Genomic DNA, 16,781 nt, shown 5'->3' on the forward strand with positions numbered 1-16,781 from the left:
CAAACTCAAGGATGGGTCTAATATAGGTCCTATAAAATTTACTGACGACGCTAAAGTGACTTTTTACAAATACATTACTGAGTCAATTTTTCTTTTTTACAACACGCTGAACATGCTCAGACCAAGATAGGCAAGAAGTCATGAACACCCCTAAATCCGATAGTGATTCCGATTTTTTTAACTTGGAATTATCAATGGTATACGTATGTTGCGGGTTATTTTTACCAATATATAGAACCGAACATTTAGATACGTTTATAGGTAGTAACCAGGCAGAGCACCATTCGCCGATAGCTGACAAGTCGCTTTTCAGGATAGACTGATTGTTGCTGGTGTTGTATATCTTTAATCATCAGCGAAAGGTGATTGAATAATAACTTTTAAATCAGCGGTGTATGCTATGAATAATAGTGGACCCAAAATCGATCCTTGGGGTACACCACTCAGGACTGGTCTGTGCTCGCTTAGGCCGTCACCAACCCTCACTCTAAACCTACGATCAGACAAAAAGGCGCCACTCCAATGAAGTAGATTCCCCGCTATTCCAAGATTTTCAAGCTTGGCTAAAAGCCGGCGTTTGGGAACCCTATCGAAAGCTTTGGAATAATCCAAGTAAACAACATCAACTGGAACTCCAGAATCATAATGCCGGGTCCAGTTTGAGAGACAGCAAAGGAGATTCGAAATTGTGGACTTGCCGGGAAGAAAACCGTATACTGTTCTTCCAGAATAAGATGTTGATCCAATAGGAACTTAATGAGAGTTTCGTAGATTATAGACTCCATGTTTTTAACAATAAGGGAGGTCAGACTAATGGGCCGATAATTACAGAGATTGAACTTATCTCCCTTCTTAAAGATAGGTCTCACGATTGCTGTTTTCCAATCAAAAAGCAAGATGCCTGAAGTAAATGATTATTTCATTAAGAGACTCAGAGGTAGAGAAAGACATTCGGCATAGTGGGCCAAAACGGAAGCAGTAATTGCGTCCGGCCCAGGGGATTTAGAAGGTTTTAGTTTCTTCAACTTACTACAAATGACATCTTCAGGGAACTCAATACTATCGAGGGAGACTTTCGGCTTGGGTATTATTGCACTTGGTAATGTATTGTCAGTTTCAAGAGTGTAAGTTTTAGAAAATGTGTCTGCGAAAATATTTGCAACAGTAGCACAGTCATCGGTGATTTTGTCGTCGTCGTCTCTTAATTGAAGAGTCGACACGGGCCCAGAATGTTTGTTACGAATATGTCTGTAAAAACGCTTAGTGTCTGTTGAGTCGGCAAGTTGCTTTTCGTATGCGATACGAGCTTCTCTAATTATGACTGAAAGATTATTGGAAAAATTACGATGTGCTTTGTAGTCGTTTTGATTTCCTGATCTCTTAAATGCTCGCCATAGAGCTCGTTTAGTTCTTACCATTTTTAGAATTTTTTTACCAATCCATGGTTTAGTTGAGGATCTTTTGATGCTACTACTAGAGGAGTGTTTACACACGAGGTTGAGCACTGTGGTCTTAAATAATTCCCAGTTTTCTGCGACCGAGGAGGTAACGAACAACGACGGCCAGTGAACATCGGTTAAGGCCTTATTCACAGATCTGCAGTCAATAACAGCTGTGGTGTGGTGACTGTTCTTTCCTTCGAAAGCGTGCAAATCTGGAAATTAGCCTTGAGGGTGGAGTGATCTGACTTTCTGACAGGATCAAGGTATTCCAAATGGGCCAAAGAGTTGTCGTCACTAGTGATAATTAAGTCCAATGTCGAAGGGTTTTGATTTATCCTATACCGGGTGGGTTGCGTTACCAACTGACTTAAGTGACTATTCAATAGCAGGTCGACTAATAATTGAGAAGATGGAGAACAAGACTGAGAGGCTTTTAGGGGCCACTTTATATCAGGCATATCGAAGTCACCAAAAATAAAAAGATGTTGATAAATGTCAGTTATCTCTGAGATGCACTGGAAAAGGGAGTGGTCATCTTCGATGATGGACGTAGGTGGCCGGTAAATGCAACCTAACAGAAACGTCAACCTCGTGTTTGTTATCTTCAGAAATATGGAGTCAATGTTACCCGTGTCGTCTGTAATGGGAATAAGTGCAAAGTTCGCGCAGATGTGATCAAAGATATAAACACAAACACCTCCACCTTTGTTGTTGTGACGATCTTTTCTAAAAACTGCGTATCCATCTAAGGAAATCGGCGGGTCAGTCACTAAAGGGGTTAACCAGGTTTCTGAAATTAGTACAAATGATGGTTTACAGTTCACTGACTAGGGTGCATAATTCAAAGTAGTGACGCAAGGTTAGTGTAAATAATAGGATGAGTAAAATAGTGTGCATTAGCAGACGCCATTTTTATTAAAAAGATTATACAATAGTGGAAAGCCAGTACATTTACTTGGAGGAATGACTTAAGTCATCCTCCATGCCATGCTCACGAGTGACTGAAGTTAATTCAATTAAATTAAAGTTATCTGGGTTGCAAGCTTTCTTAATTTTTCTATGTATTTTTCGACATCTGTTTTTCATACTTTTTTGATTCACAATCGGGTAAACGTCATACAATAAATTCATAACTCCTTGAATATCATTTGTGTATTCACGTACAGCAAATCAAGAGTTGGAGTCAAACTGTCGCAGGATTCACTCGTTTTTTTTTTTTTTTTCTAAGGATTATTTACTATACTGGAGGTATCACCAGAGAGATCTAGAGGTGAAATTTTGGGAGAACTGACGTCGTCGTCAATCTGCCTTTTTCTAGGGGACTCTTCAATGCTTACTGCGGGATTAGGGTCCTGATTTGGTGAAGTAACATTAGGACATTCGTTAGCATAATGACCAGTCGCTTTGCATTTGTAGCAAACGTCATCATATGTCAAAAAAACACGGTAATTCGTATCATCATATTTTAACACTAGAGAATCAGGAAGAATAATGCTGTCGTCAGGTTGAACATACATGTATCTGCGAAAACTGAGCATATGCGCACATTGTTCGCTCTCGTAAAAGACATAGGTGACACAGGGACAAGTCCGAGGGATTTAATTCTGTTCTCAAAAATAATATGAGGAATAGATGGGTAGACGTGTGATAAAATTAATCGGCGAGCTGGGTTTAATAAACGACGTATACCGACGTCAACGTCTTTAACTTTAATAGAGGGACCGTGACAAGGTCATCAACCAAAGACTTCGAAGTAAGGTAAATACAAATACGATTTTTTGAGATGCTAGATGCAAGCAAGATATTTTTGGGTGTCACAACATTACCTATTGCAACAATGTAATCCTGCATATTCAAATTCATATTCAGCGGTGATAACTGCCGTTTGTTCTTTAGTAGGGAAATTATTAGCCATCATGAACAGTGGCTACAACTAAATAATGTGTACCCCCCAAAGGGCCACGCCAGCGCGTTGGTCGTTCGCCTCCTGCCTATCGAAAGAAAATTTTATCGCCAATGGACAAAAAGAGCACTGATAAGCAAATATTCGAATGTGACAAATAAATCAAATCGTAAATCCTTAGGAATATAGCAACCAGCGGACTATTCCTGGTAAAAACCGGAACAAACAATGCTCTCACAAACCGATCATTTGTATGTCTTCCGGATATCTCCGTTGTTGTTGAAAACTCTCCCACTGAGGTCTCCCCCGATTAAAATGTTTCCTATGCTTCTATTTATTCCGCTTTGTAGTAGTTGAAAGAATTAAATTTTTTCTTCTTTTTTTTTGCGTTGTCATTTGGTGCGTTATGCTATTATCATAGTGTTGGTGTTCTTTGCGTCCCAATTCGCTTATATAATAAATAGTTTTTCGTTATATTTCTCTTCGTTTTGCTGTTTTTCCTTTTATCTCGGTTTACTATTAACCCTACAGCCACTAACCTCCATTCTGTTGTTTCTACTCCTGACCACTACATCGATTATCCGTTTATCAGTTCCATTATGACTTTGCCTTTCTTTTTGGTTAGTCCCAGTTTATATTACATTATTTTCCATAATTTTCCCATTTCAGATTTTGAAACTTGAAGTGTTTTCCTTCTGTGCTTTCCCTGGCAGATCTTTGGTATACAGTTGTTTTTCTTCCATATGCTTCCGCATTCTACGTCCATCCACAGAGTTGTACCTTTGAGTATTTATTTGTTTGTTTTGGTATCTCTATTTTTTTATTTACCTCGTCTTAAGTTTTATACAGTGGAAAACGGTGAACAGAAATTACTGCGGGAAGAAATAATATCAAATAAGGCTGGTTTAAAAAATATTCGAAGCCTGAATCTCTCAGGTTCAAATTTTTCCAGATCAGGATAAGATTCTGGATCATGCTGAAATCCAACAACCGGAATTATTACAGAAAAAATTTTGTCAACAATTAACCCGATGTCTTCAAAATTGTAAATACCCTCACATCTTCTTTCCTTTTCTTTAATAAGAAAGAGATATCTTAAGAAACCAAAGCAAAGGTATATGAGGCGACACACATTTACGAAAGTGAATCAAACCTATGACGAACAGCTCAATCGTAATATTACAGTGTGCCAAATGAAGATCTTAACAAAAATTGCGGGAAAGACGAAAACGGATAAAGTGAAAGTGAAATGATTTGAAAAAAGATCTAAAAGTGGACAGTGTTATACAAACAATTTAGACAAATCAACTAATATGGTTCGGGCATGTAATAAGAATGATCGAAAACAAGAGAGTAAAAATGGTACGGGAAATGGTGACAAGAGAAAAGAGAAGAAGAGGAAGAGCGAGAAGAATCGTGGAATGATGAAATAAATGGCAAGAAGGAAAAAGAAATGAAGATAAATCATAAACTCTACACCCACGGTCAATGCTGTCAAATCAAATGTCAACTAACTGTCAACCCGACTGAATTTAAAATGATAGTGGTGAAACAATCCATGCTCTAAAGTATATTCCTACTTAGTCTTTGGAAATAATTACCAAATCCGCTTCAATTAAACTTTTATTGTACGCCCATTACGTATCGATAACTGCTCAGAAAAATAGTTACCGTAATACAAACAATTATTTAACAAAGTTTTAGACAACTATAACTACAAATAAGTTGAAAGTTAGTTAGTCTCAAAAATTCGAGATAAAAACGCCCATTCAAATAATGCCCGACTTTGATTTATGCAATCTCTCCATCACGGAAATCGTGGAGAAAAAAGTTTTTGCTATCTGTAATCAAATAATTTAGTTTTCGCCAGTATTTTCATTCACGTGATATACTCACCTGGACTCCCATTTCGTAATTAACGGAAATATTTTCAGAGAATTTAATCTTAATCGGTTTCGACAAAGATATCAGCAGCATCAAATACATTTTCTTGTTGGATTCGTCCCAGTCGTACCACTCCACTTCAACTAAAGCGTTGAAAATTTCAGTCTTCTACAAAAATTGTTAAATATCAAAAATCAAATTTTGACACTAGCCAGAGAAACGTTGCAGTGAATTAAAATGAAACAAATTAATCTGTTTTTAACGTCAAAAATGTTTAAACCTTCTGACTAATGTATTTTCTGTTCTTACATAATCTTCAATTGCTTGACCAACACCTGCCGTCCCCAAGAGTGCAGTAAACGACATAATCGTGATGGCGCAGATACGAAAGTACTGATCCCTTAGCGAACCCTCAAACTAATTTGGTTTTCACTTAAAAAATAAAAGACTCTGTGACTTTACCCAAAAGTAAAAGACGACGATGCTCATCATCAACGCAGAACCCACAATTTTCAGAGGCAAAATTATAAACTGCGTCAGTTTTGCTGCCTCCCAGATACTGTTGAAAATTGTTAGATTTTCATCAGAAAATGCTCATTTTTGACGCTACTTACATCTCGCTGGATAAAAACGAATTTAGCAAACGTTTCAGATTTCTAGTGATTTCCTTCTGGTTTGTTGCTATTGTAGCGTTAGTTTTTTTTATTTGTTGCAGACACTTCTGCACTTGAAGATTGATAACTTGAAATGAGTACAATATGTTGAAGCAAGCTATAGTCGCGCTCACGTACGTTAAGGGAATAGCTAAACACCTGTAAAGAAATTTAAAAAAATTGCTCCATTTTGGCAGGTACATGTTTGCTAGTTTGAAAAGAAAGAGAAAATCATCGTCGTCTTTGGTTGGAATCATTAACGAAATTGCCACTAGTACGGAAGTCATCGTAGTCCAGACCACATAAATGAAGGAGTAGAAGGCACTTTTTTTTGCTCTTTTTGGAACGGATTTCATGATGTTTTGCGAAGTGTTTTGCTCCACGCTTTCTGCTATCGATTCTACTGTCTCAGTTACCAAAGGTTGTGCTAATAGACAGGTTAGTACCTATAATCATATAAATCACGTTGTAAATAGGCAAAGTTTTGGACGTTTTACATATAGTCCGATGAAATAAGTAGTTATATAGTGGGGGTTCTAGACCAGGTCAAATGAGGTCAAACTGGTCCAGCTCCCCCATTACTTTTCATCGAGCGGTCATTGACCTTTCATTTGTTGTCGAGCTTGTCGGTGCACGTGACTGACCTTGCCAGCTGGTCCAGCTCCCCCATTACTTTTCATCGGGCGATCATTGACCTAGTCGTTGCTCGACCTTGGTCGTTTATTGCCCTCGTTCATCTCGAGATCTATCCCCTCTTTTCGTTTAGGTCGGGGAGGGATCTCGGACGCAATCTCGCATCCCCACTTCCGTTTTATACTTGTATAAAAGTCGATGGATTCGTGTGTAAGAATTAATTAGTTTTTTGAATTCAATTATTTAACACTTAGAAATGTCATCTTTCATTTCTACCTTGAATAAAGAGTCTCACTTGCAAGCTTTTGTGAGTGCGAAAACTTTAGAAGAAAATAAAAAATTTTTAACAAAAAATTTTAGTAAACTGTCTACAAAGTACGGTGACAAGATATTTGTGCAACTTGAAGAGTCTAGAACGATACTTCCACAGAGATTTACCGAAAAATTCACCGACTCAGTGATCAGCGATCTGAACCAGAAGATCGTGAACGGCTTGAAATTGTACTTGGTAAATAGAGGTCCGATCGGTCGAACCATCAATATCGAATTTATCGAAGAATGAAGAAGGCATTGGTTCATGTGGAAAACAAATCAAGTGCAGTTAGACTGCTTCGTCGTAGATTAGAATTACATTTAAAACGAATTAGTTATTTAAAAGAAGCAATTAAAATGTATGAAATAAGAACTAAATTGAATAATCTTAAGCTGTAATAGAAATTATAATAAATATTATTTAATTCGTTCGGTGTATTATTTTCCCCAGTCTCATGTAAAAAATATTTGATTGCAAACTGTCATGAATAACAGACGTGTTTGTTTCGACAAAGTTCCGGTTATTTTCTTAATAAATGATAAAGAAAGCCGAATTAATACTTGGTTATACGATGTTAAAAGATTTCAAATGAATGTGGAACGTTTCGAATTGCAAATAAAGCCCTTAATCGAAAAAATGATGGAGAAGAAGCGAAAATTTAGAGAAACAATCGAAAAATTGGATTCAGAATTGAAAATTATTCAGCAAAGAAAATCAGTTAAATAACTGTGCACATTGCGGTTAAACCACTGCGTCGTAAATTAGATTTAAATTTAAAACTTATTAGTTTCTTAAAATGTATAAAATACGAACTAGTTTGTATAATCTTAAGCTGTAATTGAAATTATAATAAATATTGTTTATTTCGTTTGGTGTATTATTTTCCCCAGTCTCATCTAAAATTATTTAATTGGGAATAACAGCAACGAATAAAAGCCGTGTTTGCTCCGACAAAACTCCTGTTATTTTCTTAATAAATAAATGTTCATCAGCAACTTTCTGCCGATTTAAGCTTATTTGTCAGTGATTATTAGAATAAAATCTCAAATGTCAGAAGGCGAGTGTGTTGTTAAAAATTAAAAAAATTGTTACTTACGACATTGAAAACAGGCAATAAAATCATCCGTTCTCCCTCGAAAACATTCAAATACACGCACACTTCACAGAAGCCACCATTTAGTTCAACAAAACCACCTTTTTCCCAAATCTTTTCACGGTAAAATTCATAAACCGAAACACGCCGCCCGTCATTATTACAACACAGAATGAAATAACGCGATGCTGTTTCAGCAAATTCTTACGGAACTGGACGCTCTTATCTTCAATAGACAGGGACGTATTCGGAAATATTAAAAAAAAAGAATTATCGCTTGAGGGTGCCAAAGGGCAGAAAGTTTGTTAAAAAAATAAAAATGCATCCCTATAAACTAATGACACATTTGTGTAAAAATAAATGTGGGTTGGAGGTGCAATAATTGTTTAAATATAAAAAAAAAATGTTTTACTCGAAGACGGTAAGAGATACGAGGTTCGTGCAAAGAACAAAAAAGTTCCTAAAATACGAAACACATGCACCTGTGTCGACGGTTTTTAGTTTGAGTTTAGCATTTCGGAGAAAAGGGCAAAAGTTTGTGGTGACCAAACGGAATTAGTTAAAAATTTGTTTTTTGTGTCAAAATATTTTTGGATGAATAATCAATAGGTCCATGTAATTAAATATGTGAAAATTTGAGTTTGGGGCGCAACAATTTTTGTCAAAAAAGGTTGTCAAAATTCGAAAAAAAGTTTTCCTTGAGCAGTAGGAAAGTAAATTAGAAGTTTTGGTGAAAAAAAAAATTTAAAAAATTCAAAGAATCCAAAGAAAAATTAAAACAAAAAAAATCTCAAAAAAAAAATCCAAATTTTGAAAAGTTTGTTTTTCCACAAAATCAAATGCATATTCATGAAGTACTATCTAATCGTGTGTAAAAATGATTATGACTCATAGGTGTATCTACCGTTTAAATAGAAAAAATTTTTGTTACTCGAAAATGGTAAGAGATAGGAGGTTCGTGTATAGAGCAAAAAAGATTGACAAAAACAAATAATATCGACAGCCGTCGACGGTTTTTCGCTAACTTTTGACATGACTGTGAAAAGGGCAAAAGTTTGTGGCGCCCAAACGGTAAAACTTAAAAAATATATTTTTGTACCAAAATATTTCTGAGTGAACAGTCTATAGGTCCACTTAGCAAAATAAATATTTTTTGCTACCGTTTAGTAGTAATAACGAAAAAACGTCATAGTTCGTAAGCGGTAAGAGGTAGCATGTCGGCTCAGGGGAACGGGGAAATGCTAAAAAAATTAAGGCATATGTTGAACAAAAAAAATTTTGAAAAAAGTTGAAAATAAGGGAGAAAAGGGCAAAAGTTTCTAGTGTCCAAATGGTAAGAAATAGAATATCGGTTGCATACAGCAAAACCTTCTTCTGGAACGAACGCATAAGTTTGTTCAAAAAAATCGATTCTGTCCACGTCAACCTTGATACAGGAGCCATTTTTAGTTTTTTCGAGGTCGCTACGTAAAACTTTTTTCAGGTCGAAAAAAAGACCATCGAAAAAGGATTCGAATAAGCCCAACATGCAACACTTAAAAAAAAAAAAAAAAAAAAAAAAAAAGCGAAATAGGTTATTCTTTATATTTATTGTTATATGACTACTACCATCACAACTAAATATACTAAGACAGTAAAAAAAAAAATTCCAGTTAACCGAAAACCGCTTTTTGTTGAATTTTATATGAAAACAACAAAAGATCATTAAAAAAAAAAAAACGAAAACCTATAAACAGCCATCAAAAATCAATAAAAAAAAGAAAAACATCAAAAACAAATAAAAAACCAAAAAACTATCAAAAACCAACAAAAAACCATCAAAAAGCACTATTAAAAAAAAGATATATATATATATATATATTGATACTTCTACTACTTCTAAATTTGTATATGTTAGCCTATGCTGTGGTGGTGGATCATGATGAGTCATATCGTGCTGCTGGACAAATAATTTAAAACGTATTAAATAACTTGTTGTTGTATTAAATCGTAGTTGCTAAATCTTTCTGAATTAGTGAAACTCTTGCATTTTCGATAAGAGAAAAACAACTGAATCGTCAACTTGAAATAAAAATTAGAGAGGGAAAAAGAGTAAAAGAAGGGATTAATTTCGTATATAAATTCAAGACTATATGAAAGATGTGATTATAACTGATTAACTAGTATCAAGAGAATTAACCAATAGATATCTAGGGACATGGGTAAGGTTATATTTTTATTACAGTATGTAAATTTCATATATTTTTTTTTGTTTTGTTTAGAGGATTTTATAGTTTGCCCATACGATAGGAGCCATCGAATGCTAGAGGGGAGACTCCAGAGGCATATATTTAGGTGTCATAGGGAGGCTTGGGAAAGGGAGCGACAGCTCCGCGAAGCTGCACTTCCCAAAGCATCACCACCGATACCATCTCAACCATCAAAATGGTTCAATTCTGAACCCCCAAAAGTAACATCACTCGAAAATTGGGACGACGACGCCAGTGGGACGTACGTTCCATCGTTGAAGGATGACTTGATGCTCGACAAGACATCAATAAATTTTTATAACGCTGTGTTCGGCAAAAATAAACAAAAATAATTTTTTGTTTTTGTCTGTCTCTACTCGTTAATTTGTACCACCCTACCAGAACTTACCATCTCTACAAGCTACCTCTCTAAATACTAACAGCGATACCATTCCCAAGGAGAACATGGACTTTTGTTTAAGAAATGCTCGTGTATGGTTTGTCACAATATTCCTGATATTATCGATACATCGATCCCACTACAGTATAAACAAGAATTTGTCTTAAGAAACAAAAGCCGCTGCAAGTCACCTAATTACACCATTATTGACGATTATAGTGGTTCCAAAAATTTTAGCGAAAATGCTACAGGATATTGTTTGGCAAAACCATTGATTTGGATATATACTGCCCAACATGCAACACTTAAAAAAAAAAAAAAACAAGCGAAATAAAATACTTATATTATTTATTGATATATAAATATTACTATTACAATACAAGCACCACTATCACTACTAATTCTACTACTAAAACATTTCAACACTTTTAACGCTACTAACACTACTACTGACACTATGAGATTATATACATTTTATTTTTACATATAGTTTCTTTAATTTGTCGGATTTTTGAATACTTTTTTTCATTTCGTTTTCTGCACCCCGCAATTCACTTTGTTCTTCCACTAACTGTCTTTGGAGAGTTGCAATTTGATTTGCTAATTTTTTAATGTTTTTTTTGCACTTTTTTTGTTTTTGCACTAGTTCCCTTTGTCGCGTATTATGTCTGTCCTGCGCTGCCCTACACTTCCACTTAAAATTATACAATAATGTAGATGCATTGTCTTCGTCTTCGAATTCATCACCCGAATCATCAGGTGCAGCAGGATGAGGTGTATCAGGGGCAGGTGTTGGTTGAGACGTCGGTGGTGATGGTGATTTGCGGACCGGTTGTTGCTGCTCCTCCTGCTGCTGTTGCTGCTGCTCCTGCTCCTGCTCCTGCTGCTCTTGCTGCTCTCTCTGCCTCTGTTCGTCTTCCTCCGTAACTCCGTAAACATTACGAAGGAAAGACAAGCTTTTTCCGTGCGCCTCTAACCCCTCAAACAGTGAGGGCGTCATAGAGACGCACGGCTCCTCCAGCCCTGATATATCTAGCTGGGAAGGTGTCTGGGAGTCTTCCACAGCGGAAGTGGAGGCGTCCTCACTTTTTGTTTTTAGTTTTTCAATTTCTTCCTCAGGTAGATCTGCAAGTCTACGCAGTTTGGGCAAAGGCGGCTGAAAATAAAATAAATACTTATAAACATTTCTACATTTTATGAATATAAAAACATTTTTTTTTTTAAATTAATCAAAAATAAAAAACCTACCTGTATCACTACATCCTGGAGGATGTTAATTTTTGGTTTCTTGAGACTCAAGGAATACTTCATTTTTTTTTTTTTTTTTTCAACAATTAGCACTTAACACTAACAGACACAGAATTAAGACAAACAATTACGAGTTCCTATGCAAAATATATAGGAAAAATAATGCAGAATATGCAGAAAATAAATGGCGAAGAAGGGTGAAATGTCAAATCAGCAGTTTTACATGTCCATATATGGTCATTTAAAGATTGATTGCAATGAAGTAGGAGGGTGAAATGTCAAATCAGCAGTTTTTTCATGTCCATATATGGTCATTTAATAATTTATTGCAATTCAGCAATTCTTCAAACTATTTCCGTGTGAATTGCAATTCAGCAATTTTTTGATATTTGGTATATAAAAGTAACTTTTGTAAGCATGTGAGTACAGTTCACACATCAGATATGTTCTCATTAAAAAACACAAGTTTCATTTCTCGCAATCTTGATATATCTTCACTGAATGAAGAAAAACGTCGTATCATTCAAACAGTTGAAAGTTTGTTACATCAAAAAATTTCGGTCGTCCAGAACTTTCATGGCTGGGGGATGTGCAGCGTTTCTCTTAGGTCGGACGTCTTCTTATACAGACATCGATATTTACGTCGAAGCAGATGAAAATACACAAAAATGGGCTAAGGATAACTGCGCAGACAATCACATGTCTAAATATGACTATCTTTATCAGTCCAAGTGGCCCTGCTGCTATTTGAAGTTTGATGGATTTATATTTAATATTATTTTTGTTGAACCTCGTCTTCAATTTTCGTTGGAAGCCAGAATTCTATGTATCCTTAAATCGTTCGACTTAACCGCGTGCAAAGTGGCAATACACTTTTCAAGTGGAATAAATCCTGTTCTTGTAGAATGGAAATTAACTGACCTGAACTTCGATAATGTCAAGAAAAAGGATCGCATCATTAAGTATAAGAAAAGAATTGAGAAAAATGAAAAGGAACAACGATTCGATCCCAACAGTTTGTCTATGTTGGCCTATACCGTCGTGGTAGATCATGATGACTCATATCGTGCTGCTGGACAAATACTTTGAAAGATATTTATATAACTTAATATTGTTATGCTGAATCATTGTAGTGTTGATTCCGTTAGATAAATATGTAAGAGGATATTAAATAAAACTCACAAACGTAACTAATTGTTTTATTGAACCAATATGTTTATACATTTTCAAACATTTATTGAACTATTGCATTTGCTACAGTGAGTGAAACAAATTAGTACTAAATAAAGAAACACACACACGCACAATTATTTTTGTGTGTCTTGACATGTTTCCGTTTGCCGCCTTCGAAACGATGATATATTTTTTTTAATATTTTCTGAATACGTCTCTGGCAGCGTGCGAGATCCAATGCATCGCAAGCTTTTTCGCTCTCCGTCATCTAACACCTTATTGTAATAATTTCGAAGGAATGCGGACATGTTTACGTTATTGTGGATTAATTCTGGGCGTAATTCAACGATTTCGAAACGAAATTGATATATGGCAACGATTTCATTATTTTGTACATTAATTACTGCATGTTTTTTTTTTATATATATATATATAAAATCTGGTGTGGATACAAAAGTTGAATATCCGAATTTAATTGGGTCGTATTTATTTATGTTAATTTTCAATCCCAAAATTTCATACAACGCCCAACCGGAATCCTTTTCTGCAAATTTCTCTAATTTTTTCATGATTTTATCAATGACGTTTTCTTCGTACCATTCTTTTAAATTTGTGTTTTGATCAATGTGTTATTTTTTGTTGAAAATGTTTTAATGTCTGTTTCACTAGAGTGCGGTTGAATAAAATTTGCCGAAAAAATTACATTTACCTTAAGCATTGAGTTTTTCACTTCTTTTTTAATTCTAAACATAAAGCATTTAAAAGATTGTTGAAAAAAAAACTGAAGAGGATCTTTAACATGGTGGTTACTTATAAATCCTGTACGAATTCGTTGTTGAAAGCAGGATTCGACATCTTGCCATGTTACATTAGTCACCGATTTAAATTTGTTGGTTTTAATATAGCCTTCACCAGTTTTTATAGATAATAATTGTTTTTTCTTATTTAAAAGCTTTAGGTGATAAAATTTCAAATACGTCAAGCTTGTTCCTAAGGAATTTGCGTTTTCCAATATATTTTCTCAGGGGATTTTACATTTGAGTGCTTTTCTAATTATTATTATACTGTTATAACTAAAAAAATGTTTAGTTTCTTTGATTGTTTTGATTTTACTTAAGTATTCATGAATTAGCTTAAGAGAGTTTTTACATATAACCCTCACTGATTCTTGTGATTTCATTTTTTGTCGTGAAACTTGCTCACCACAGCAGAAAAAAAAAAAAAAGAACACTACTATGACCCGTGGAGTATATTGTATTGAATTGTAGCGTTGATGCTCTTAGATTAACATGTTGAAGTAAGTATATTAAATAAAACAATCTAGTAGCTAGTTGTTTTATCGAATCATACATTTGTTGTAGATTAACATGGTGAAGGATATTAAATAAAACAATCAAAAGTAGCTAATTGTTTTATTGAATCATACATTTGTTGGAGTATTTTATTTGCTAAAATAACTGAAACAAATTAATCCTAAATAAAGGAACACACAAAATACGATTACAAAAATAATTGCTCCTATCGAAGTAAATATCCATAGGGGAAGTTCAGCCTCCCAGAGTTTTCGCTCCCTCTCCCAGGCATCCCGATGACAGTTGAAAATATGTTTTCTCAACCTCTTCTCTAACAGCCTGTGGCTAGGATCATAAGGACAAATGATAAATTTTTCTACACAGAAAAAAAAAAAGTTTTTAAAACTTTACATACTACAACAAAAATGTATAAGCTTACCCATTTCTGCTGTTAAGTATTAACTTATGTACTTGCAAGAAACTTATTAATTCGTTCTTGTGTGTGTGTGATCTTTAATTTATACACCATATTAATCCCCACCCTTGCTTTTTTCCTTCCATTTTTGTTAAGGCTTTCTTAAAAAAATCACAGTACATAATTTTTGCATTACAACAGGGAAGAAAAAATCAATTGAAGAAAAACTACAGTCAATATGATCATTGTAATCTGAGAGATGTAAAATTGTACCTTAATGATACCATGTATCCCTACAAAAACATGAATGTTGATTTCACAAATAATCGGTATGCAATTGTCTATGATATGTTTAAAGAATTCCAGACATCGTTCTTATCCAAACAAACCAGCGAACTTCGATAAGGATGAAATGAAAAATACATCCCTGCACAAGATGTCGTCAGAGTGATGTAAATAATTTCATCTGTTATTGTATTATGTTTGGGGGTAAATAAAACTACATATAACCCATTTTTGTGTATTTTATTCATGGTTACCAGAAATTACATGTAAAGTTTTCTTATAATCATCTAACTTAATCGAGGGCCATTTTGTTGAATCCGGTCCCTCTGTCCATCCTAATGGTATTTCAGGATTGGCTTCTCCTTTGACAATGTTCTTTTTGATCCAGTTGAAAATTCTTCGGTGCTCCTGATTTTGAGAAGGTTGAAATGCGAAAGAATCGTAATTTATTATTTCTAAAGACTCATAGAAAGTACTGAGCGCTTTATGGTTTGCCAAATACGCAGCCCGACACATAAATTCATCCACGCACTGGTCGATCCTTCGATAATTTTTCCGGATATTCTCAACAGGATAGAATATATCTCCAAGATTCTGCCAGCGATTATCACTCAATAATTTATAAATAAAACATTTATACGTTAGAGTATTGTCCAAATAGTTGGTGGTCATCAAAAACTCCAAAGCAGCATAATTTAAATTTTCAATTTGGTCTCTTTCGCATACACGTAGAAATGCATCAATGTAACCATCGACACATTGCTTTCTTTGTAGCAGAATACAAATGTCAAGTGTATAAAAGTCACTTTCACTTTCGGCAATCCATTTAAACACTTCGTCCGGTACAATAAAATCTTTTTTATCGATGAGATGAAGGAATAAATTTAATTTCGTTCGATCACTCGCAGCGGCTTTAAGATATGTTTTGTACACGCTTTCGGATGCACAAAATGCTTGTAAATCAACAAATTGTCTCAAGTCAGACATTGTTGTAATCATAAAATAACCAACATCAGTGAAATTTAATTGCTTATATATGACAATTCCCACTTTTTTTAAATTACGTGCGAAATATGATATCCCCAAGGTTTCGTATCCGTTGCGAATCTTATGACAATTCTTTTGTCATCATTGGGGCTGAGAACTACTTTTTCTTGTTTTACTGTGTAAACAGTATGATGTTTGGACTTGATGAGTCTTTGGGATTTTTCGTAACTTCGATTATTAAATAAACAATCTTTGTAATTTTCAAACGTTATTGTTTTAAGTGATGCTTTTGTACTACCTTTGGATTTCTTAACTAATTTTTTATTGAAATCATAACTTGCAGTTCTAGATGCGTACATTTTAGATCTGAGACCCACAAATTCTAGCATAATCTTACCGTTATTTTCATCTTTCTTATTTTTAAGTTCTATATCATAAATATTATATAAATCATAGTCAGAAGTATCAAATCTATGTGAATCATTCATTAATTCACATATAAACAAAAAACTAGTCAACGGGTCATAGTAGTGTTCTTTTTTTTTTTTTCTGCTGTGGTGAGCAAGTTTCACGACAAAAAATGAAATCACAAGAATCAGTGAGGGTTATATGTAAAAACTCTCTTAAGCTAATTCATGAATACTTAAGTAAAATCAAAACAATCAAAGAAACTAAACATTTTTTTAGTTATAACAGTATAATAATAATTAGAAAAGCACTCAAATGTAAAATCCCCTGAGAAAATATATTGGAAAACGCAAATTCCTTAGGAACAAGCTTGACGTATTTGAAATTTTATCACCTAAAGCTTTTAAATAAGAAAAAACAATTA

The 16,781-nt window shown here is 34.5% G+C and overlaps 3 protein-coding genes across 3 annotated transcripts; all 3 read right to left on the minus strand.

Moving 5' to 3' along the window:
* Positions 1 to 345: 345 nt before the first annotated feature.
* Positions 346 to 3,357, minus strand: LOC135142576 (uncharacterized). The gene is made up of 6 exons (XM_064074297.1): positions 3,269 to 3,357; positions 2,686 to 2,963; positions 1,810 to 2,187; positions 950 to 1,654; positions 695 to 901; positions 346 to 626 (listed from the first exon to the last, which is right to left on the minus strand). Exons 1-6 carry the CDS (start codon positions 3,355 to 3,357, stop codon positions 346 to 348), a joined length of 1,938 nt encoding a protein of 645 aa, XP_063930367.1.
* A 1,659-nt stretch (positions 3,358 to 5,016) lies between these two features.
* On the minus strand, positions 5,017 to 8,068 carry LOC135142689 (uncharacterized). The gene is made up of 6 exons (XM_064074440.1): positions 7,925 to 8,068; positions 5,844 to 6,328; positions 5,692 to 5,788; positions 5,539 to 5,646; positions 5,242 to 5,397; positions 5,017 to 5,186 (listed from the first exon to the last, which is right to left on the minus strand). Exons 1-6 carry the CDS (start codon positions 7,949 to 7,951, stop codon positions 5,115 to 5,117), a joined length of 945 nt encoding a protein of 314 aa, XP_063930510.1. The 5' UTR covers positions 7,952 to 8,068; the 3' UTR covers positions 5,017 to 5,114.
* Positions 8,069 to 10,668: 2,600 nt separating this feature from the next.
* LOC135142577 (ras guanine nucleotide exchange factor P-like) lies at positions 10,669 to 11,860 on the minus strand. Its single transcript, XM_064074298.1, has 3 exons — positions 11,798 to 11,860; positions 11,257 to 11,705; positions 10,669 to 10,729 (listed from the first exon to the last, which is right to left on the minus strand). The coding sequence occupies exons 1-3, from the start codon at positions 11,858 to 11,860 to the stop codon at positions 10,669 to 10,671; spliced, it is 573 nt and encodes a 190-aa protein (XP_063930368.1).
* Between the last annotated feature and the right edge of the window lie 4,921 nt (positions 11,861 to 16,781).

Source organism: Zophobas morio, unplaced genomic scaffold (genome assembly GCF_036711695.1).
Source record: "Zophobas morio isolate AGI-343-1 ecotype UQ-CSIRO unplaced genomic scaffold, CSIRO_AGI_Zmor_V1 ptg000049l, whole genome shotgun sequence".
In the NCBI taxonomy this organism is placed as follows: Eukaryota; Metazoa; Arthropoda; class Insecta; order Coleoptera; family Tenebrionidae; genus Zophobas; species Zophobas morio.